We start from the raw sequence: 22,809 nt of genomic DNA on the forward strand, positions 1-22,809 counted from the left end.
GGGGCCGGCAGCTGGCCTTAGCAGCTATAGGGCTAGAGGTGTTGCTGGGCAAAGTGAGATGTAGCGATTTGTGATGGACAGCTCAGCGTCCTATATATTCCTCTGCACGCAGGGTGATCTTTCTCTTGGCTTCGGCTTCTGATCACCCATCCCGCCCCCCTCTTTTTCTTAGGCCTCTGCGCTTGACCTTGCAACTGCCTGTCATGGGGTCGTCTGCTTTTGGGGCAGGGGCCCAGTAGGAATTTTTCCATCTGGCTGATTGGCTGTTGCCATTTGGTTTTCGCCTACTGCAGTAGCAACTTGTCACAACTTGTAAGGTAGGCGGTTAGGCATTGGTTCCTGTGTGGATTGCTGGATTGGGCGGTACCCGTCCAGAATCATGATGATGCTGGGAATTCCGTTAAAGGAATCCGGTGACTCTTATGCTTTGTCCGAGCCCCCGGTAGGGGTTAGGGCCGTGGCTGAGTCCCTGAGACCATGGGGAGAGGGAAGCGTAGTTTCCCCCCGCTCCTTAACTCTCCTCAGAGGCATTCTCCCAATCGCTGGTTTTAGGCCAGCCTCTGTCTCGGTAGGACAGTAGTCTGAACCAATGCCTATGCAACCACTCACCGAATTTGTATTTAAATAAAGTTGTGGCCTAAATTATTGCCAAAAACCCAAACCAAAATTCATGTCTCCTGTGTCAAGTTCGGGGGGGTAGTGGCTTGAGGTCCTCGATACGCAAGTGGGCCATAGAGGTAGAGTCTCCACTCTGGTCTGTTTCTAGGCTTTGTCCCCTTCATCCAGACAGAGCCCATGTGCCAGCTCTCTAATCAGTGGGCATGGTGGCACAAGAAGCTCTGTTGGCTGCCTCCCCCCAGATGCAGTCCAAAGAAGGTCCAAATATGGTTTTTCATTTGGATTCTAAAACATTCAAGTTTTGAAAGTACGGGTCCATTTGGAAGTTCTGCAAAAGTCTACTCCACCTCAGTGAATAAATATAGTTCAAACCAGCTACATGCCTGTGTTCTTCTTCTTTCTAAGACCTCAGTTGTGAACCCACCTGTAACTATAACAAGTTGAAACTTCCTTCCACTGAGCATTGCCCAGAGAAGACTTCAGCTGAGATGCGAAAAACATGTTTTCTTTTGCAATATAGTAGAGAAACAATGAATCAGATGAAGTTCCTACCAGACCTGCAATTATCAGATTAATCATCATTATTTCTAATTCTTCCCCCTATCCTTTGGGCGGTCTGATAGTCCCATGCAAAATAACAATCAAAGACTAAGGGATGTTATTAATACCTAAGAGTCACTCAGAGCTGGGCCTGTAGACACAGCTCTGAATGGCCACCTATTCTTTATTCTGTATTGTTTGCCTTTGAATCAGCTGGGTGAGTGATCATTCAAACTTAGCTGAACAAGAATTACAGAGCAGATGGTTTGGTGTCTACTATTAAACTCTCTGCAAGATGGTAGTATTTGGGGTGGTGGTGTTCCTTCTGCTGCCCCAGGGGATATGCACGCTGGCTCCTCTTCCTCAATGTTCTATCAAAGAACCTGTTCCGATTATTCACAAATATTATCAGTCGGGAGACCTCATCATTGCTGGCATTATTTCTCTGATCTACATATTTTCAAGCACCATATCCTTTGGAAAACACCCGGCTCAGGAACTTTCTGATGACCACATGTATGTTGCTTTAAAGCCATATCATATTGTTTTAAGGATACTATTCCCAGAAATGCTACTCTTTTGTAGGGGATTTGGGAGCAAACTGTGGGAAGTGTATGTTGCTGTATTGATTGTGTTTAGGGTCAACCAGTTAGTTTTGGGGATTATTTTTGTGGATATCTGAAATCTCAATCCCTCTTTGTAACGTGAGTATGAGAAAACTACAGATTAATCATTTTCTCGTTACGCAGTAATCTGGACAGCATATGGCTTTCAATTGTGCTTTATAGAGATGATCACCATCTCTCCATTTTGATGCTAAATATGTAGGACATTTCTTGGAACTGATATAAAGAGGGATACAATACTGTTTGTAGTGTCTTGAGTTTCAGTGATATATATTTGCATTAGTTTAATGTTTTATTCCCTGCATTCTGAGAGAGGTACAGCAAAATGACTTTCAGTTTACAAGTTGATTTCCAGGAGTTTAGGAAGAATGACGCTTTGATGCATCTTTTCCAATGAAAGCATTTGTCCAGAATTAACTGTTTCAGAAGCTTGAGTTTCAGGAGGGCCAAGGGAATAGTATCAGGGAGTGTAGCTTGCACATGTTGAATGAAGTGGCATGCCTGGATAGGGCTTCCATGCAGCCATGGAAAGACAGGTCAGAGTATAAGATAACATCCTCTTCATTCCCATTGGCCTGTATAGTTGTGCTGCAAATTTCTATTGCTGCTGCTTCTGTTTGAAACACAATGACTGTATCTTTGTAAATGAGATGATGTTAGAAATTGGAGGTCCTTGATTACACTACTTTTGACCTTGGCCTTAAAAACTATTTATGTGCAATATATGTGCAATTAATTATACGCTGAACTGAAATGTTGTGAATGTGATGAACTGAAGCCGATGGTGTAAAATGTAACACATGACTCTCACCATATGACACTTGATAAAGGGTCCTGACCCAGAACTACCAGCACATCCTGGCCTTGGCATTTGCTGTGAAGGAGATCAATGCCGACCCCCGAATCCTGCGCAATGTCACCCTTGGATTCCACATCTATAACAGTCACTTCAGTGCCAGCTGGACCTATCAAGCCTCCATAGAACTTCTCTGCAGAAGGGCCAAGTTCATCCCGAACTACAAGTGTGATGTTGAGAATACTCCAGTAGCATTCATTGGGGGACCAAACTCTAATGTCTGTCTTCACATGGCAACTATCCTGTGCATGTACAAGATGCCACAAGTAAGACGTGTGTGTGGAGCACCTCTAGGTTGAACAAGTCATTTGAACTTCAGTCACCACTATCTTGATGCTTCTTGCAGACTGGAAAAGTTGTGAATGAAACAGAGAGACACATTCAGAATATTACTGAAATAAAATAAACCTTGTGGTCTATCATATCTATCTATCTATCTATCTATCTATCTATCTATCTATCTATCTATCTATCATCCATCCATCTATCATCTATCTATAATCTCTATCCATCTATCTAATTATCTATCATCTTATTCATTTTGGTACCCATAGTTGCAAAAAATGGACAAGGCCTCATGGCTCAGTGACCCAAGGTAAGTTTTCTACTCCTTGTGCTTCTTTGCTGGACCATTAAATGATTTTTCCCAGGCCACTTAAATATAGCATGATTTCAGTTCCAGAGATGTTTTACCCATCTGATATATTGAATGTGAAGGTTTTCCCTAGCTTATACAGCCACGCTGCCACCAGAGTGGTGGTGGGCAAGGAATGGGTTGAGCAGCACCACAGGTCAAATATATTTTCTAAGATTATATACATGATTCATTACACGCATATCAATCTTTATAGATATTTAGTACTGGATTGGTTTTGGTATTCAAGGATAAAACAATTTGGGGGGAAAGCACAATTTGCCATTTCACTGTACTCACAGAGCGGCAAATGTTTCTCTTCTCTTACCTTTCCAAATCTAGCTCATATACGGCTCTTCCCCAGTCATGAATAAAGAAACTCAGGCTGTTTTCTTCCACCGCATGTTCCCAAATGGTGCCTTTCAGTACAAGGGAATTCTCCACTTACTTCTGCATTTCTCGTGGACGTGGATTGGAGTTGTTTCCCAGGATGACGACAATACAGAGAGCTTTATAGAGAACATACTTCCTCTGCTTTCCCAGGGTGGCATCTGCTTTGACTTCATAGAAAAATTCCCCAAACTAACTTCTTCCAGTGGCTTTGGAGACATGGTAGGAGAAGGCTTCAAGACACTCAATGTTGCCATATCAAGTACTACCCATGTTGTGCTTATGCATGGAGAAATTCAGACCATGGCGGTTTTGAGAGTCATGCCCCAGGTTGCAGAAATGGAGAATATGCCATGGAGGACAATGGCTAAAATTTGGGTTATGACAGCCCAGATGGATTTCACATCATTTCCCTTCCAAAGAAATTGGGACATAGATTTACTCCATGGTGCTTTGTCCCTTTCAATTCATTCGAAGGAGGTTCTACTTTTCCGCAAATTTCTTCAGAACAGAATCCCTGCTTCAGAAGAAGAAGATGGCTTCATCCGGGAGTTCTGGGAAGAATCATTTGACTGTTCATTTCCCAGTTCTGCGGCACACAAGATGGACAGGAAAAGGTGTTCTGGGAATGAGAGGCTGGAGATGCTTCCTGTTTCTGTGTTTGAAATGGGCATGACTGCTCATAGTTACAGCATCTACAATGCTGTCAATGCAATAGTGCATAGTTTGCATGCCAGCTATTTGTCACAATTCAAATACAAAGGAATGCCACGTGGTGGAAGGTGGAAGCTTCAACAGTGGCAGGTAATGGCCTGATCAGGTGGAAGACACCACCACATATTTTGTGCAAAAGCATCCCTTAGGTTGTTCAGAAACTTGCATCATTATCAAGGATAGAGTTTTGGCATCTAAATGGTGGTTGAAGAAATGACTGTCTTCTAAAAACAAAAACAAAAAACCCGCTGCCCATTGCAAGTTATAAAAAGCTGAGCAGTGGTTTGACTATAACTAGTGATGGCAAAGCTTTGTAATGGAACTATTCTAAAGAACATAATGAAAGTATGTGTGTTTGGGGGGATGTAGTTACCAGAAAAGGAGAAGAGAGTTCTTACAGCTTCCCACCCCTTTGTTTTAAAATGTAATTCAACCATCACTACAAGTGTTGTCTGTACTTCTATTAGCAGTCTGGTAGTCTCAATTTCCACCGAAATAATTTATTAAGAAGAATAATTTATCATCATATAGTATCATCATTGTTAGGTAGAAATGCAGCTCATCTGGAATTTTAGGTGATTTATTGTTACTGTTGATGCCATTGGCCTGTATAAAGATTTCCAAGGGAACACAATCTGAACACTCAAAGTAAAAAAATTTATCATCATATGTCATAGTTCCCTGTTTTGCACCTTTCCACACTTACAATTTCTCTCCCTCATAATTTAGCTCCACCACTTTCTCAGAAGTATTTCATTCAACAACAGTGTGGGGGAAATGGTGTCCTTTGATCAAAATGGGGAATTGGCTGCTGGATTTGACATTATAAACTGGGTCACATTCCCAAACCAGACTTTCTTGAGGGTTAAAGTTGGAAAGATAGACCCTCCGACTCTCCAAGATAAGAAAGATGTTGTGACCTCCCTGGACAACGTCTTCACCATTCATGAGGATCTCATCATATGGCCCAAACAATTTAACCAGGTGAAGTCCTTGCATATTTCAGGCTGTATTGATTAATTTCCTCAATATTCAAGAAGTGAGTTTTCTAGATACTCAAATGGGTGTAGTTCAATGGTCTTGAAATTTTGAGGTCCCCAGTGAAATAATGCTCTTGAACTAAAACATTCACCTTGCATAATGCTGAAATTTCATTACTATGCAATCTCCTTTGGCCTTTTAATTGTTCTAGTCAAAGGTTGCTGGTAGTAGAGAAAATCTGATGACTGTTCAACCTCCCATCTAAAGCAATCCTGGACTCTCACTGGTCTGGCCGAAGAGCATTTTTGAAATCCTCTATCCTTTCAATGGTTCCCTCTTCCACAGTAGAGACTTAGATGACTTTCTATGCTGGTATAAATCTCAGTTTAATTTGGGGGTATTTCAGAGGATGAAAGTGGCTTTTGATTCTTTGTATCAAATCCATTCCCTGATCTTTCCTGTCACATCTCTCAATGGCCCAGACATGTTCTCTGGAACTGATGTTACTACACAACCCCACTGTGAAGCCATTTCTTAACTGGATAGAGAAGACTGAAATAAAATTTCTAAAATATAACATCTCAATGTAAGCACATTGTTCTTTCTTTTATGCACAGTCACAGCCGCTTTCCATGTGTAATGACCACTGCCATCCGGGTTATAGTAGGACCAAGAAAGAAGGGGAGCCATTTTGCTGCTATGATTGCTTTCCATGTCCAGAAAGGAAGATCTCAAACCAGAAAGGTCAGAAATTTCATATAAGTAATCCATCTAATCAGTAGCTCATCAAATTGAACAGCTATGACTTTGCTTATTCACATCAGTTTTTAGAAGCAAACATGATCTAATTAAAACTTTATTCTCTGTACAAGACAACATAGCACATCATCACCCCCTCGGATGATGGTTCAAGGAGATTTGCAACTCCAATTTTCAAACTGTGCATTTTTTCTGCTACAAGAAGTGCTTAACTCCTTCAAGGACAAGTCAGTGCAGTGGCTTTGTGGGACAACCAGTGCCCTCCTTGCCAATGATACTGGGCTATGTGTCAAGGTCTGATCCTGCTCCATGTCAGGATGCCTTGACATCCTGCTCCACGTCAGCCTGCCGAATTGGCCAATGGGAGACTGGTGCAGAGAGCTGGGCTCTCCAGAGGTGGGCTTGAGGGAACAACTAGGTCTTCACCCGGGGGATTTAAACCAGCCTGCTCCAGCCCCCAACACCCAGCTCTTCTTCATTGCATCAACCCACCCACCCACCCAACCACTCCAGGAATTTTGCATTTACTCATTGAATTGACCTTGCTATTACTGTGCTTGATGTTGTATTCTTCAATCAGGCTTTGGGCTGCTTGACATACAATGCCCTTTTAAATGAACTGTGGGAGGGGGGATTATTAGTTTGTATTATTATTATTATTATTATTATTATTATTATTATTATTATTATTAATGTCAATGCCAGACATCAGTAATCTGGTGCCTTCCAGATGATTTCAACTACAACTCTCATTGGTCCCATGCTGAAAAGCTGTTCTTGCTGGGGTTGATGGGGGTTGTAGTTGAAAGCATTTGGACGCATGAGGTTGATAAAGACTTGCCTATATCATATTGAACTCCCTAAGCGCATATGAGTAGAAGACATGATCTGTTGCAACACATGAATGGAATGCTTTTAGACAGAGATTGTGCATGGATAAATATAGAATACTTGGAATCCATTTATAAAATTATAATGTCTTCTTAATATTTTTACATTTCTTAGAATAATTGCATAACTTGCATACTTATATACTGGATTGTATCATAATTTCAATTTTGTTTTGGTTGTTTTTCTCCTTTCTTTTCTTTCACATTACAGTTGTACCTCGGCTCCCGAACGCCTTGGGAATTGAACATTCTGGCTCCTGAACAATTGAAATTTTGGAAGCCTAATATCCAAAGGGGCTTAAGTGGCTTCCAATTCACTGCAGGAGCTTCCTGCAGCCAATCAAAAGCCACAATTTGTTTTTTGAAAGTTTCGGAACTCAAATGGACTTCTGGAACGGATTCTGACTGAGATACAACTGTATTCTCCCACTGAAAACATTTAATAAATATATAAATATTTTTAAACATGCATATGCACAGAAATGTGGTGCAGAAAGAATGAAGTCTGAGGTGTATGATTTTCTCAATCACTTTCAAACCTTCTGGAAATGCATTTAAAAAAAATAAATCACCATCCCCTTAAAACATCTGATCTGAACATACCCCTGTATCTGGTAACAGGGATATATTCCATTCCTACTGCATCCTTAACTTTGATATTTTTGAGCTACCAATGCTCTTGCAAAGGGAGAAATAAATGAATAAATGGATAGATGGATGATAGATGGATGTTGCATGGGCTGAGATTCTCATTTATGCATGCTATGTTCTTTGTATTCTGATTCCAGACATGGATGACTGTTTTCAATGTCCAGGAGATGAATATCCAAACATTGCTCAGGATACATGCCTTCCGAAAACAATAACCTTCCTTTCTCACAAAGAGGCTCTGGGGATCAGCTTGGACACTTTTGCTCTCTCCTTGTCTTGCATCACAGCTTTTGTGCTTGGCATCTTTATGAAGAACAAGGACACACCCATAGTCAGAGCCAACAACAGGGGCCTCACCTACACTCTCCTCATCGCCCTCCTGCTCTGCTTCCTTTCTGCTTTGCTGTTCATTGGACAGCCAGAGGTTGTGACCTGCCTCCTTCGACAAATACTTTTTAGCATAATCTTCTCCATGGCAGTTTCTTGCGTATTGGCCAAAACCACCATTGTGGTTCTAGCTTTCATGGCCACGAAGCCAGGGTCCAGGATCAGGAAATGGGTGGGGAAACAATTAGCCATCTCCATAGTCCTTTCCTGCACCCTGATTCAAGCCACAATATGTAGTGTGTGGCTGGCAACCACTCCCCCATTCCCAGACTTGGACATACACTCAATGCCAAAAGAAATTGTGCTTGAATGCAATGAAGGGTCGGCTATCATGTTTAACTGTGTGTTGGGCTTCATGTGTCTCCTAGCCATTGTCAGCTTCATGGTGGCCCTCTTAGCTAGGAAATTGCCAGACAGTTTCAATGAAGCCAAGTTCATCACCTTCAGCATGTTGATCTTTTGCATGGTATGGCTGTCCTTTGTTCCCACGTATCTGAGTACCAAGGGGAAGTACATGGTGGCTGTGGAGATCTTCTCCATTTTGTCCTCCAGTTTTGGGTTACTGAGCTGCATCTTTTCCCCAAAATGCTATGTCATTTTACTCAGACCTGATCTGAATAGCAAAGAGCAGCTGAGCATAAGAAAGAATTAAAGTAATTCACAAGTCTATATGGTACATTTAAATAAATATTTGAGATTAAGTCACATGCTACTCAATAGTGCGAGATTCAAATTGAGACACACCCTTCTGGATCCTTTATATCAGTGGAATAGGGAATCATGTTGAATATTTGGGTTAAGAATGAAGGGCATCACAGGAAGCCTAAATTCTGACCTCTGATTGAGTTAAATATTATTATTATTATTATTATTATTATTATTATTATTATTTATTTACTTATACCCCAGCCACTCTGGGTGGCTCCCAACAGAATATTAAAAACACGATAAAACTTCAAACATTAAAAACTTCTGTAAACAGGGCTGCCTTCGGATGTCTTCTAAAAGTCAGATAGTTGTTTATGACATCTGCTGGGAGGGCCGTTCCACAGGGCGGGCACCACTACCGAGAAGGCCCTCTGCCTGGTTCCCTGCCAGTGTGGTGTAGTGGTTAAGAGCGGTAGACTCGTAATCTGGGGAACTGGGTTCGTGTCTCCGCTCTGCTCCGCTCCCTTCCTCTACATGCAGCTGCTGGGTGACCTTGGGCTAGTCACACTTCTTTGAAGTCTCTCAACCCCACTCACCTCACAGAGGGTTTGTTGTGGGTGAGGAAGGGAAAGGAGAATGTTAGCCGCTTTGAGACTCCTTTGGGTAGTGAAAAGCGGGATATCAAATCCAAACTCTCTTCTTCTTCTTCTTCTTCTTCTTCTTCTTCTTCTTCTTCTTCTTCTTCTTCTTCTTCTTCTTCCTGTGTCCGGGCTGAATGATAGGGGTGGAGATGCTCCTTCAGTGATACTGGGCTGAGGCCATTTAGGGTTTTAAAGGTCAGCACCAACACTTTGAATTGTGCTCAGAAATATTCTGGGAGCCAATGTAGGTCTTTCAATATTGGTGTTATATGGTCTTGGCAGCTGCTCCCAGTCCCCAGTCTAGCTGCTGCATTCTGGATTAGTTGCAATTTCTGGGTCACCTTCAAAGGTAGCCCCACATAGAGTGCATTGCAGTAGTCCAAGCGGGAGATAACTTGAGCATGCACCATTCTGGCAAGACAGTCTATGCGCAGGGAGGGTCTCAGTCTGTGTACCAGATGGAGCTGGTAGACAGCTGCCCTGGACACAGTATTGACCTGCACCTCCATGGACAGCTGTGAGTCCAAAATGACTCCCAGGTTGCACACCTGGTCTTTCTGAGGCACAGGGACCAGGGAGTCCCACTGACCTGCCAGCCCCCTGTCCCCCAGAAACAGTACTTCTGTCTTGTCAGGGCTTTGAAGCAGAATGGACATGGGAATTAAACAAATATTCCAAAAACATTTATTAGTGTGTACATCTATAGGATCGCATTGTGAGTCTTTTAATCTTGTTGCCAGTTTTTAATTGAGAAATTGAGAAATCAGAAACAAAGAAATAAATTTCTGATTGCTTTTAACTCCCAAGATACAATCTGATTCCTTGAAACCCCTGCAACCTTGCAGAACAATTTCAATGAAAAAAGTTTGAATCGGTTTGGTTCCCTAGCTGAGATGTGTGCATGTAATAGTGTGTATTTAGGGTCCCTTGCACCTTTGGCAATGAGTTGTGTTATCACTCCCCCCAAAATCAATGATGGGGGCCTTGCGTGTGCACTGCTCAATGGCGCCTCCCAACAGTGCCACTTCATAACCGAGTCTCACATACCAAGGAGGGAATCATTTGCTCCCCATCCTTAGTTGGTGAGCCACAGCTTGATCTGTGCGACAAGCCCAGAGCGATGGAGGGATGTGTCCCTACTAGATTTAGTAAAGATTTCTCCCATACTTTGATTAGTCAATTGTTTTGAGTTTCATTCACCGTTCCTCTGACTTTTTATATTTTAACGAATAAATGTTTTACTCCACTTCTAGATCTCCAAGTCTTCTTTTGGGTGTGGGGGCAATGTCAGTGATGTGCTAAACATATTTTTGTGTGCAATGTTACTGAGGGAAATTATTTCTCCTATTATTATCATCAGGTTAATAAAAAATAACTGATGCTTCTCCAAATCCCAGGAAAATTCAAGTAGCCACATGCCAACGATGAACAAAGACTCAATGAAGCTATTAATATCTCCTGTTACATTCCCTTGACACTTGATGTTCTATCAGTCTGGTCAATTACACTGTATAGATCTGGCGTTCCTTGCCATTCCAGTGAGACATGAAGAGTTCCAACATATCTATAGCATCAAATGTGTCCTGTTCACCCATCAGAACTTCCATGTCTTTAGTATGCTTTTGCATTAATGCGATTGCCCATACCTTTTGCCTCCATAGGGATAGATATGCCTTGTTCGAAATTTTGCACCTCTGGGTGATGCTTTGGCTACGATAAGGGAGACATGATTTTCTGTTGCGATCTGATAGAAAACCCACAACTCAAAACTGGTCATTATCTCGCCTCTGATTATCAAGTTAATCATAATCACTCCTGCTTCTTCTCTCCATCCCAGGGGAGTTATACAGCAGCCACATGCAAACTATGAACCAAGGCTAGAAAATGCAATTAATAGTCCCTGTGCCATCCAAAGCTGCTAGACACAAGGCACTCTCAGACTGATCACTGATTTATTTACACTGAGCAGAGGAAATTTGCATGGATGTTCCAGTGAGAATTTCCTTATCAGGAATGCTCTGTTGATAATGTGCAAAGAGGTTAATAGTTTCATAAAACCGTATATTCAAGATGGTGCTGTATCCAATATTAATATCAGTGTTGCTGCCTCCTATGTGTGCCAGCTTCCTATTCCTCAATGTCCTATCAGGGACCCACTTCCAATTCTTCACCAATATTATCTGTCTGGAGACTTCATCATTGCTGGCATTATGTCGCAAATCTATATAGCTTCGGGTATATTGACCTTCAAGAACCCTCCCTCTCCTGAACTTTTCGATCATACTTTGTAAGGAATTGCATTGTGTGTGGGGGGGGGTGGACTAGATGACTCTTGGGTCCCTTCCAGCTCTAAGATTCTATGATTCTATGTGTTATGAGTATATTTATGCATTTACTGCATGGTGATAATGAACTGTGGTGGTGATTTCCACTAATCTTCTCCTTTTTAGTACTTCGTAAGGGCTTGGAGAAGACATGATATCTCAAAATGCTTTCTTCAAGCTGTGTCAACCTTTGCTTCGGAATTTTTGCCTATACTGTAAAGATGTTCCAGTTCTAGAATTTAGCCATTACAACTTTATCACATGGCAATATAAATAGCAGAAATTACATTTACTCTGTTAAGACATTCTGGTTATTTTAAATGGAAGTCTCTGGGTTTCTAGGTTCCAGCTTTCATTTTTATCAAATATGTCAGGAATCATTAATCACTCAGACTTGGAAGTGATTTTCTGAAGAACTTTAGTCAATGCCTGTATGATTGGACAGCCAGATATTAGCAGCAGCATTGATAATAGTAGTAGCACAGTTGGCATGGACAATGGCTTACATTCTGTGAACAAAGAAACACATTCCTGCTTTAAATTGGGCCCTAAGTCATATTCTGTTGTGTGAAATAGCTGTAAAACTTCCAAATATCATTGCAGTATCTCAGTAGAAGATTTGCTTTCTCTGTTTCAAATGGCTGTCATATTGGTGATTGCAATTAGAAACATAAAATGGGGGGGGGGGAATATAACTTGATTTTATGAATTCTCTCTCATTCATTCTCATTCATATCCAAAGTCATTCACTGGACAGTTCAATCATGTTTTCTTTTACATGTACAAAATTAAAGCACACTTCCCTTTCTGAGTGTTACATAAACCAATTTGGGGCAGGGGGGGAGTGTTGTGCATCCATCCATGCATAGATTGTGTTGGTTAGCAGCACTGAAAGTCATGAGAGGAACTGGCTGTTCAGGGAAGCCAAATGTCCAAGTTTGTGTGTCAATATACCCAGACGGTTCCCTGGGCTGTGGGGGATACAATCTATTTTTGCAAAGATGCACTGTTATGCGACACGCAGCTCTCATTGCAGGCCATTGACACAACTCTACCAGCATATCCTGGCCTTGGCACTTGCAGTAAAGGAGATAAATGAAACCCCCCAACTCTTACCCAATGTCACTCTTGGCTTCCACATCTATAACAGCCACTTCAGTGCAAGATGGACCTACCAAGCCTCTATGGAACTTCTCTCTGGACAAGGAACACTCACCCCTAACTATAAATGTGATGCTGTAAGCACTCCATTAGCAGTCATTGGCGGGCCAAACTCTGATTTATATATTGACATGGCCACAATCCTGTCCGTGTACAAGATGGCCCAAGTAAGAACAAAACAATCATAACCGCAATAGAGTAGTATCTTTTTGGTATTGGCCAAACCATTTCAGCCCGTGTGTGTGTGTGTGTGTGTGTGTGTGTGTAGGCAATAGGGGATATTTATGTTTGTGTGTTTGTGTGCATGTGCATCTGCGGTAGGTGATATTTTTTAACCTAGTTCTATCATTCCTGAAATGACATTTTTTTTCTTCATCCTCACCTATGTAGACAACATAGGAGGAATAATTTCTAATCGGACAGAATATTGAAAATTAATATAAACCGTGCAATCAAATTCCCAAATCTTTCCAAAATTGTTCTGTAAAAAAAACAACCAGTCCCTCCACTAAATTCCACAACCTGTTATCCAATCCAACCATGATTTCAAAAATATTTGAAACATACTAGCCATGTCCCAACCCCTTTGCCTTCTCTTTCATTTGTCTTAGTTTGGTTGGTCCCCGTTGAGCATCCTTAGCAGATCTCTGAAATAGTGCATCAACTGAGCAACCTAATTCCATCCAATCAAAATATCTGTCCCCCTTCAATGTTTCGGGTTCGTTATGTCTCATTTTGTGTTCATTTAAAGAAGCCCCCCACACATAATGACTACATTTGGAACCTATGCCTTTTGTGTGTACTTCTTGAAAAGAATAAAACGTTTAATTGTAACTTGCACACTTTCCAAGGCTTTTCAGTGCACTCCTTCCTAAAGTGTGGTTTCTGTCGGCATCTTTTGCACAAGAGAGATATTTCCACGTGCGTTGCAAAATTCTAAGTAGTGCATCTTTTCAGTGGCAGTTGAAAATCAACCCAAAAGCAGGTCCACTTGCATTGGTCCAGGTCAGTGCACTACAGAAAGCAGATCAAACAAAATTGTACTGCATCTCTACATTCTATATAAGGTTACCAGATTTTTTTCGATGAATCCAGGGACACTTTTCAACTTCAATTGATTTTGTATGTGGACTGATTTGTAAATCCGGGGACTGTCCGCGGGAAATGAGGATGCCTGGTAACCTTATTCTATCATAACAATTTATCTGCTACACATCTGACTGGTTTTCGCTTGATAGGACAATTGGGTATCACTTTTCCTTTACCTTTCCTTCAGCTGACCCTTGGCTTCCTTTACTTTCAGCTCATGTACGGCTCTTCTCCCATTATGAATAGCAATGTGCAAACACTTTTCTTCCACTGGGTGTTCCCAGATGGGCTTCAGCAGTACAATGGGATACTCCGGGTTCTTCTGCATTTCAGCTGGATGTGGATTGGGGTGCTTTCAAGGCAAGATGACACAGGAGAGAGATTTGTGGGAAATGTTCTTCCCATGTTTTCCCAGAGGGGTATCTGCTTTGATTTTGTGAAAAGGTTCCCCCGAGCGACCTATTCTGATGAGCTCCACAAAATGGTAAATGACGGTTCTGAAATAATCGGAATTGTTATGAGAAGCACTGCCAGCGTTGTTCTCGTTCATGGTGAAATTGATAGCATTATGGTCATGAGAATGATGCCCAACCTCGCAGAAACAGATGATATATCAATGCAAGGCAAGGCAAAAGTCTGGATTATGATAGCCCAGATGGATTTCACATCATTTCCCTTTCAAAGAGGTTGGGACATCACATTCCTCCATGGGGCTCTATCCTTTGCTGTTCACTCAAAGGATCTTCCAGGATTCCGGAAATTTATTCAGATGAGAAACCCTGTTTTGTTAAAAGAAGATGGCTTCCTCAGGGCTTTCTGGGAAGAGGCATTTGATTGTTACTTTTCTCATCCTACTTTAGACAAGATAGACAGCAAATTCTGCACTGGGGAGGAGAATCTTGAGAGCCTCCCTAGATCTGTTTTTGAAATGAGCATGACAGCCCACAGCTACAGCGTCCACAATGCTCTATATACTGTAGCACATGCTTTGCATGCCATGGCATGCTTCAAATTCAAACACAGAACAATGGCAAATGGAGTAGCATGGGAGCATCTGAAACCACAACCATGGCAGGTAATGTGATCCAACCAATGCAGATTAAAAAAATAAAGCTTTACGACTTAGGTATAGGGGTTATATTCTTCCTTAGGGGTTATATTGAGAGGAAACGTTACCATCCAGTAAGACTTGGAAAAACACAGTGCATGGAATATAGTTGTCACTCTAAAGTGCAATACTTAAATCCTTTTAAATATTAATTTTCATAATTCTGTGTGTCTAGCTCCCTTTTAAGATGCCCCTAATGAAGGAATTTCTCTGAAAGGCATTGGGCTTTGATAAAAGTTGTTTGTGGCCTTCCTGAGAACTCTACTCTCTTGGTTTTGCTGGTTCTTGCAGTGCCTTCCATGCGTTGGCTTACTCTAAAGTGGTACAATGCTTTGAATTGTGCAGCTTGCATGCTTTTCCACATACGATTCCAACACCCCTTTTAGCACTCTGGTGAGACTGGTGTACTCTTGGTCAGTAGACAACTGATTCAGTGAGAGGATTCGCTTTCAAACATAAAATGGACCAACCTCTCAAAGGTGGGAGGTAATCGCACTGATGTAAAATGGAATCATTTAGTTTACCTTCATGAGTTCTCTTCATTCCCAATTAAGCTCCACCACTTTCTGAGAAGTATCTCATTCAACAATAGTGCCGGTGAAGAGATATCCTTTGACCAAAATGGAGCATTAGTAGCTGGATTTGATGTTTTCAACTGGGTCACATTTCCAAACGAGTCCTTTCTTAGAGTCAAAGTTGGAATGATGGACCCTCAGGCTCCAGAAGATGAGGGGCTTACCATCCAGGATGATGCTGTTGTGTGGCCCAGTAGGTTCAACCAGGTAAGGATATTAGTCATTTTCTCAGTGGTAAAAATCCCGCCTAATGGGGCCAATGTAGACTTGACTGGGAGATCCACTGTGATTGCACTTATTGGAGATCATTTCACAAACCAAAATTACCTACCAAAGCAGTGATTGCAACTGTGAACTATTAAAAATATTTAGAATCCTTATAATCGAATGTTCTGAAAATAATTCAAGAACCCCAGTTGCAACAGTTACAGGTTGGTAGCCGTGTTGGTCTGCCATAGTAAAAAATAAATTAAAAATAATTTTAAAAAATCCTTCCAGTTAGCACCTTAGAGACCAACTAAGTTTGTTCTTGGTATCAGTTGCAACAGTCATCACTGCAAACAAAGTTAAATGGTTAACATGTAAAAAGGAAGATGATTGTATCAAGGGCTGAGAATCATGACAAGCAAGAGTTGACTGTGTTCTAAATTGCCTTGCCATAGGGGGAAAAATATGAATGAAACTGTGTCAAACAATTCATGAATGCACTCTAAAGTGATAAAGCCATAGACTCAGCCTTGAGAGCACTGGCATATTTAACAAGGGGATAAAATTACTGGATAAATTGAGTTCCTGTTGGTACAACTAGCTCTGGCTGCAGACGCATAGAAAGTGCTCTCTGAAAAGGAACAAGAGCATTTTACTTTATCACTGTCCTAATGCTTAACTATAGATTTCATATTCTATCTCTGAAACTATTATCTCATTTTATTTATGCACAGACACTACCGGTTTCCCTGTGTAATGAGAAATGCCATTTAGGTTATCAGAGAACCAAGAAAGAAGGGAAGGCTTCTTGCTGCTATGATTGCATCCTGTGTCCAGAAGGGAAGATCTCAGACCAAAAGGGTAAGGAATTTACTGTGAACAATTCTTTTTTTATCATTATTTAATTTTTATTGATTCATTTTGTTGGACAAAAAAAGGAAACATCCTAATCCAACTGTTATGATATAATATTACTGAATAAAATTTAACATCCCACATTATCTTGTCTATGTCTTATTATTTGTATCTTGAAAAAAGAAAAAGAATAAACAAACAAACAAACAAGCCCTACATACATGCATGCATACATACATACATATACCTACACCCACTTACCTACATATAACAATATCACCTATGTACATAAAATACTTAACTCATATTTCCACAAAAAATTAATTCCACAAATCAGACTTCCTGTCTAATCCCTTTGCATCTACCTCTCTTAATACCGAATCCCCTTCATGGATCACTGCCTTGTCGTGGCGAAGGGGCTTGAATTACTCAGGGAAGCTATGAGCTATGCCGTGCAGGGCCACCCAAGATGGACAGGTCATAGTGGAGAGTTTGGACCAAACGTGATCCACCTGGAGGAGGAACTGGCAACCCACTCCAGTATCCCTGCCAAGAAAACTCCATGGACAAAGACAACAGGCATATAAAAGATATGACGCTGGAAGATGAGCCCCTCAGGTCGGAAGGCGTCCAACATGCTACTGGGGAAGAGCGGAGGACAAGTACAAGTAGATCCAAAGCTGATGAAGCGGCTGGGCCAAAGCCGAAAGGACACTCAGTTGCGGATATGCCTGGAAGCGAAAGGAAAGTCCAATGCTGTAAAGAAAAGTATTGCATAGGAACCTGGAATGTAAGAACCATGAACCTTGGTAAGCTGGATGTGGTCAAAAATGAGATGGCAAGAATAAACATTGACATCCTAGGCATCAGTGAACTAAAATGGACGGGAATGGGCGAATTCAGTTCAGATGACTATCATATCTACTACTGCGGGCAGGAATCCCGTAAAAGAAATGGAGTGGCCCTCATAGTCAACAAAAGAGTGGCGAAAGCTGTACTGGGATGCAATTTCAAAAATGATAGATTGATCTCGATACGAATCCAAGGCAGTCCTTTTAACATCACAGTAATCCAAGTTTATGCACCAACTTCCAGTGCTGAAGAAACTGAAATTGACCAATTCTATGAAGACTTACAACACCTTATAGAAATGACACCAAAGAAGGATGTTCTTCTCATTATAGGGGATTGGAATGCTAAAGTAGGGAGTCAAGAGATAAAAGGAACAACTGGCAAGTTTGGCCTTGGAGTTCAAAATGAAGCAGGGCAAAGGCTAATAGAGTTCTGTCAGGAGAACAAGCTGGTCATCACAAACACTCTTTTCCAACAACACAAGAGACGACTCTACACATGGACATCACCAGATGGGCGACATCGAAATCAGATTGATTATATTCTCTGCAGCCAAAGATGGAGCCAGTGTGGTGTAGTGGTTAAGAGCGGTAGACTCGTTATCTGGGGAACCGGGTTCGTGTCTCCACTCCTCCACATGCAGCTGCTGGGTGACCTTGGGCTAGTCACACTTCTCTGAAGTCTCTCAGCCCCACTCACCCCACAGAGTGTTTGTTGTGGGGGAGGAAGGGAAAGGAGAATGTTAGCCGCTTTGAGACTCCTTCGGGTAGTGAAAAGCGGGATATCAAATCCAAACTCTTCTTCTTCTTCTTCTATACACTCAGCAAAAACAAGACCTGGAGCTGACTGTGGCTCTGATCATCAGCTTCTTATAGCAAAATTCCAGCTTAAACTGAAGAAAGTAGGAAAAACCACTGGGCCAGTAAGATACAATCTAAATCAAATTCCTTATGAATACACAGTTGAAGTGAAAAACAGGTTTAAGGACTTAGATTTGGTGGATAGAGTGCCTGAAGAACTGTGGATGGAGGCTCGTAACATTATACAGGAGGCAGCAACGAAAACCATCCCAATGAAAAAGAAATGCAAGAAAGCAAAGTGGCTGTCCAATGAGGCCTTAAAAATAGCGGGGGAGAGAAGGCAAGCAAAATGCGAGGGAGATAGTGAAAGATACAGGAAATTGAACGCAGATTTCCAAAGAATAGCAAGGAGAGACAAGAGGGCCTTCTTAAACGAGCAATGCAAAGAAATAGAGGAAAATAACAGAATGGGAAAAACCAGAGATCTGTTCAAGAAAATTGGAGATATGAAAGGAACATTTCGTACAAAGATTACCACAATTAAGGACAAAAGTGGAAAGGACCTAACAGAAGCAGAAGACATCAAGAAGAGGTGGCAAGAATACACAGAGGAACTATACCAGAAAGATATAGAGGTCTCATACAACCCAGGTAGTGTGGTTGCTGACCTTGAGCCAGACATCCTGGAGAGTGAAGTCAAATGGGCCTTAGAAAGCCTTGCTAACAACAAGGCCAGTGGAAGTGATGATATTCCAGCTGAACTATTTAAAATCCTAAAAGATGATGCTGTTAAGGTGCTACACTCAATATGCCAGCAAGTTTGGAAAACTCAGCAGTGGCCAGAGGATTGGAGAAGATCAGTTTACATCCCAATCCCAAAGAAGGGCAGTGCCAAAGAATGCTCTAACTACCGCACAATTGCACTCATTTCACACGCTAGCAAGGTTATGCTTAAAATTCTACAAGGCAGGCTTAAGCAGTACGTGGACCGAGAACTCCCAGAAGTGCAAGCTGGATTTCGAAGGGGCAGAGGAACCAGAGACCAAATTGCAAACATGCGCTGGATTATGGAGAAAGCTAGAGAGTTCCAGAAAAACATCTACTTCTGCTTCATTGACTACACAAAAGCATTTGACTGTGTCGACCACAGCAAACTATGGAAAGTTCTTAAAGAAATGGGAGTGCCGGATCACCTCATCTGTCTCCTGAGAAATCTCTATTTGGGACAAGAAGCTACAGTTAGAACTGGATATGGAATAACTGATTGGTTCAAAATTGGGAAAGGAGTACGACAAGGCTGTATATTGTCTCCCTGCTTATTTAACTTATATGCAGAATTCATCATGCGAAAGGCTGGGCTGGATGAATCCCAAACCGGAATTAAGATTGCTGGAAAAAATATCAACAACCTCAGATATGCTGATGATACAACCTTGATGGCAGAAAGTGAGGAGGAATTGAAGAACCTTTTAATGAGGGTAAAAGAGGAGAGCGCAAAATATGGTCTGAAGCTCAACATCAAAAAAACTAAGATCATGGCCACTGGTCCCATCACCTCCTGGCAAATAGAAGGGGAAGAAATGGAGGCAGTGAGAGATTTCATTTTCTTGGGTTCCATGATCACTGCAGATGGTGACAGCAGTCACGAAATTAGAAGACGCCTGCTTCTTGGGAGAAAAGCAATGACAAACCTAGACAGCATCTTAAAAAGCAAAGACATCACCTTGCCAACAAAGGTCCGTATAGTTAAAGCTATGGTTTTCCCAGTAGTAATGTACGGAAGTGAGAGCTGGACCATCAAGAAGGCTGATCGCCGAAGAATTGATGCTTTTGAATTATGGTGCTGGAGGAGACTCTTGAGAGTCCCATGGACTGCAGGAAGATCAAACCTATCCATTCTCAAGGAAATCGGCCCCGAGTGCTCACTAGAAGGACAGATCCTGAAGTTGAGGCTCCAGTACTTTGGCCACCTCATGAGAAGAGAAGACTCCCTGGAAAAGACCCTGATGTTGGGAAAGATGGAGGGCACAAGGAGAAGGGGACGACAAAGGATGAGATGGTTGGACAGTATTCTCGAAGCTACTAACATGAGTTTGGCCAAACTGCGGGAGGCAGTGAAGGATAGGCGTGCCTGGCGTGCTCTGGTCCATGGGGTCACGAAGAGTCGGACACGACTGAACGACTGAACGACGACGAATACCGAATGTGAACCAAACAATGCACCTTCCTTTATATATTCTCTAATACATTCTTGACACAATATACATCCATTATTTTCCGACTCTTTATCCTTCCTTTAGCACTCGAAAGCTGGCATGGAAGCAAAGTTATTATTATACTTTTGCACATACTTCGTATATATATATCCCATTTTCCCGCAAATTTCTGCTTGGAATTTCCTCTAATATTGTTGGTTAATAGGGCCATTCCAGCGAATTCACAGCAAAATACTGTGAACAATTCAAGGGATGATCTAGCAAACAAACATAAGAATTCAATTTCCCGGATGTGTATGCTGTAGTATCAGATGTTGTCTGATTTACTGCCATGGAAAACTGTTTTTGGGTGGCAATTGTGGCACCTGAGGAGCCCCTTGGTATTATGAGGAGCTGCAGACTATGACACAAGGTGGAAGAAGACTGGAACACGATTCTTGCAAGTCTTGCCTCGAAGCCCATGAAACACTCATTAGAGAACATAATCATTCCTACTGCTGTGTGGGCTGTGAAAAATACTTATTTTGTGGCTCTGGAGGTTACGGACTCCCATTGTGGGGGAGGGCCTTTAGAGCATTTAGAGACCCACTGTGACCTTCTAAATGAGTGGATAAGGCCTAGACCAGAGGGGTTGAGGGCTTTGTAAAGCATTAGAAGGTCCTTTGGAACCTAGCTTGGTAGTACATTGCCAACCAGTACAAATGATTTAATGGTGTCCCATTAAAGGTTTAACCACTACATTTTACATCAGCTGTGGCTTCCAAACCAGGCCAAAGAACCGTGACACAGGAATAATTGCAAGAATCCAGTTTTGAGGTTACAACTGCAAAGACTAGAGTTGTTAGGGTACCACTGTCCACAGCTGGAAACCAGACAGCCCGATGGTGCGTGCTGGAGACAGATCTTCAGTGCTGTAGATGAGGGAAACGTCTTCACATTGACCGTAACATGCACATTGCTTGGGGATCATAGCTGAAAATGACTTCTTCTGAACACAAGGACTTGTCCTATAGAACTGATCTGGGAGTCATAATTCAAGGCCTTTCAATACTTGTGCATGATATCTGCCAAGCACAAGAGACGGGGCCTCCATGTACAAATATCTGTCTTTTCCTTTTCAGACATGGATGCATGTTTTGAATGCCCTGCAGACCAGCATCCAAACAAGGGCCAGGATGGATGCCTTCCAAAACAAATAATCTTCTTGTCTTATGGAGAAGCTTTGGGGATATGTCTGACTACTTTGGCTCTTTCTTTTTCTTTCCTCACTGCTTTGGTGCTTGGAATCTTCGTGAAGAACAAGGACACTCCCATCGTCAAAGCCAACAACCGGAACCTCACCTACACCCTCCTCATCTCCCTCCTGCTCTGCTTCCTTTGTGTTTTGCTATTCATTGGCAAGCCTGAAGAGCTCACCTGCCTCCTTCGGCAAACTGCCTTTGGTATGATCTTCTCAGTGGCAGTTTCTTGCATACTGGCCAAAACCACCATTGTGGTTCTGGCTTTCATGGCCACCAAGCCAGGCTCCAAAATGAGAAGATGGGTGGGGAAACCGTTGTCCAATTCTGTTGTTCTTTCCTGCTCTCTTATTCAAGCCACCCTATGTACAGTGTGGCTGGCAACCTCTCCCCCATTCCCAGATTTGGACACACACACAATGCTCAAAGAAATTGTACTGTTCTGCAATGAGGGGTCGGACCTCATGTTTTATGGTATCCTAGGCTACATGGGTTTCCTGGCCATTGTCAGCTTCGTTGTGGCTTTTCTAGCTAGGAGGTTGCCTGACAGCTTTAATGAAGCCAAGTTTATTACCTTTAGCATGTTGGTCTTTTGTAGTGTTTGGTTGTCCTTTGTACCAACATACATGAGCACAAAAGGAAAATTCATGGTGGTTGTGGAGGTCTTCTCCATCTTGGCCTCCAGCTTTGGATTACTGGGGTGCATCTTTACCCCCAAATGCTATATTATTTTACTGAGGCCTCAGCTGAACACCAGAGGGCAGCTGAACAGAAGAAACAAATAATCAGCATATCAAGCCCAACTAAATCCCATTGCATTGCAATGTTTATAATTATTATTTTCAGATCAGAAAATGCCATTTGAGCTGCTGTTAGTTATTCTTTTATTATAAATGTTATTCTTTCACCCAGTTTTCTGGGTGACCTTTCTCTCTCCTTTTGCTGAATCTCATTAAACTCTTATTCCTCCATACTAAGGAGGAGCAGCTGAGACTTTGGCTGTAATGTAATAAACACGCCCCCCCCCACTCCACCTCACCAAGAAGCAC

At 42.0% G+C, this 22,809-nt stretch overlaps 2 protein-coding genes across 2 annotated transcripts; both read left to right on the top strand.

Moving 5' to 3' along the window:
• Positions 1–1,453: 1,453 nt before the first annotated feature.
• Positions 1,454–8,698, top strand: LOC117061470 (vomeronasal type-2 receptor 26-like). Its single transcript, XM_033174308.1, has 6 exons — positions 1,454–1,674; positions 2,615–2,906; positions 3,617–4,468; positions 5,231–5,362; positions 5,977–6,103; positions 7,797–8,698. Exons 1-6 carry the CDS (start codon positions 1,454–1,456, stop codon positions 8,696–8,698), a joined length of 2,526 nt encoding a protein of 841 aa, XP_033030199.1.
• Positions 8,699–12,660: 3,962 nt separating this feature from the next.
• Positions 12,661–22,545, top strand: LOC117061471 (vomeronasal type-2 receptor 26-like). The gene is made up of 5 exons (XM_033174309.1): positions 12,661–12,987; positions 14,097–14,984; positions 15,572–15,799; positions 16,534–16,660; positions 21,644–22,545. Exons 1-5 carry the CDS (start codon positions 12,661–12,663, stop codon positions 22,543–22,545), a joined length of 2,472 nt encoding a protein of 823 aa, XP_033030200.1.
• Positions 22,546–22,809: the final 264 nt, after the last annotated feature.

The sequence above is a fragment of the Lacerta agilis genome, chromosome 17 (assembly GCF_009819535.1).
Source record: "Lacerta agilis isolate rLacAgi1 chromosome 17, rLacAgi1.pri, whole genome shotgun sequence".
Classification (NCBI taxonomy): Eukaryota; Metazoa; Chordata; class Lepidosauria; order Squamata; family Lacertidae; genus Lacerta; species Lacerta agilis.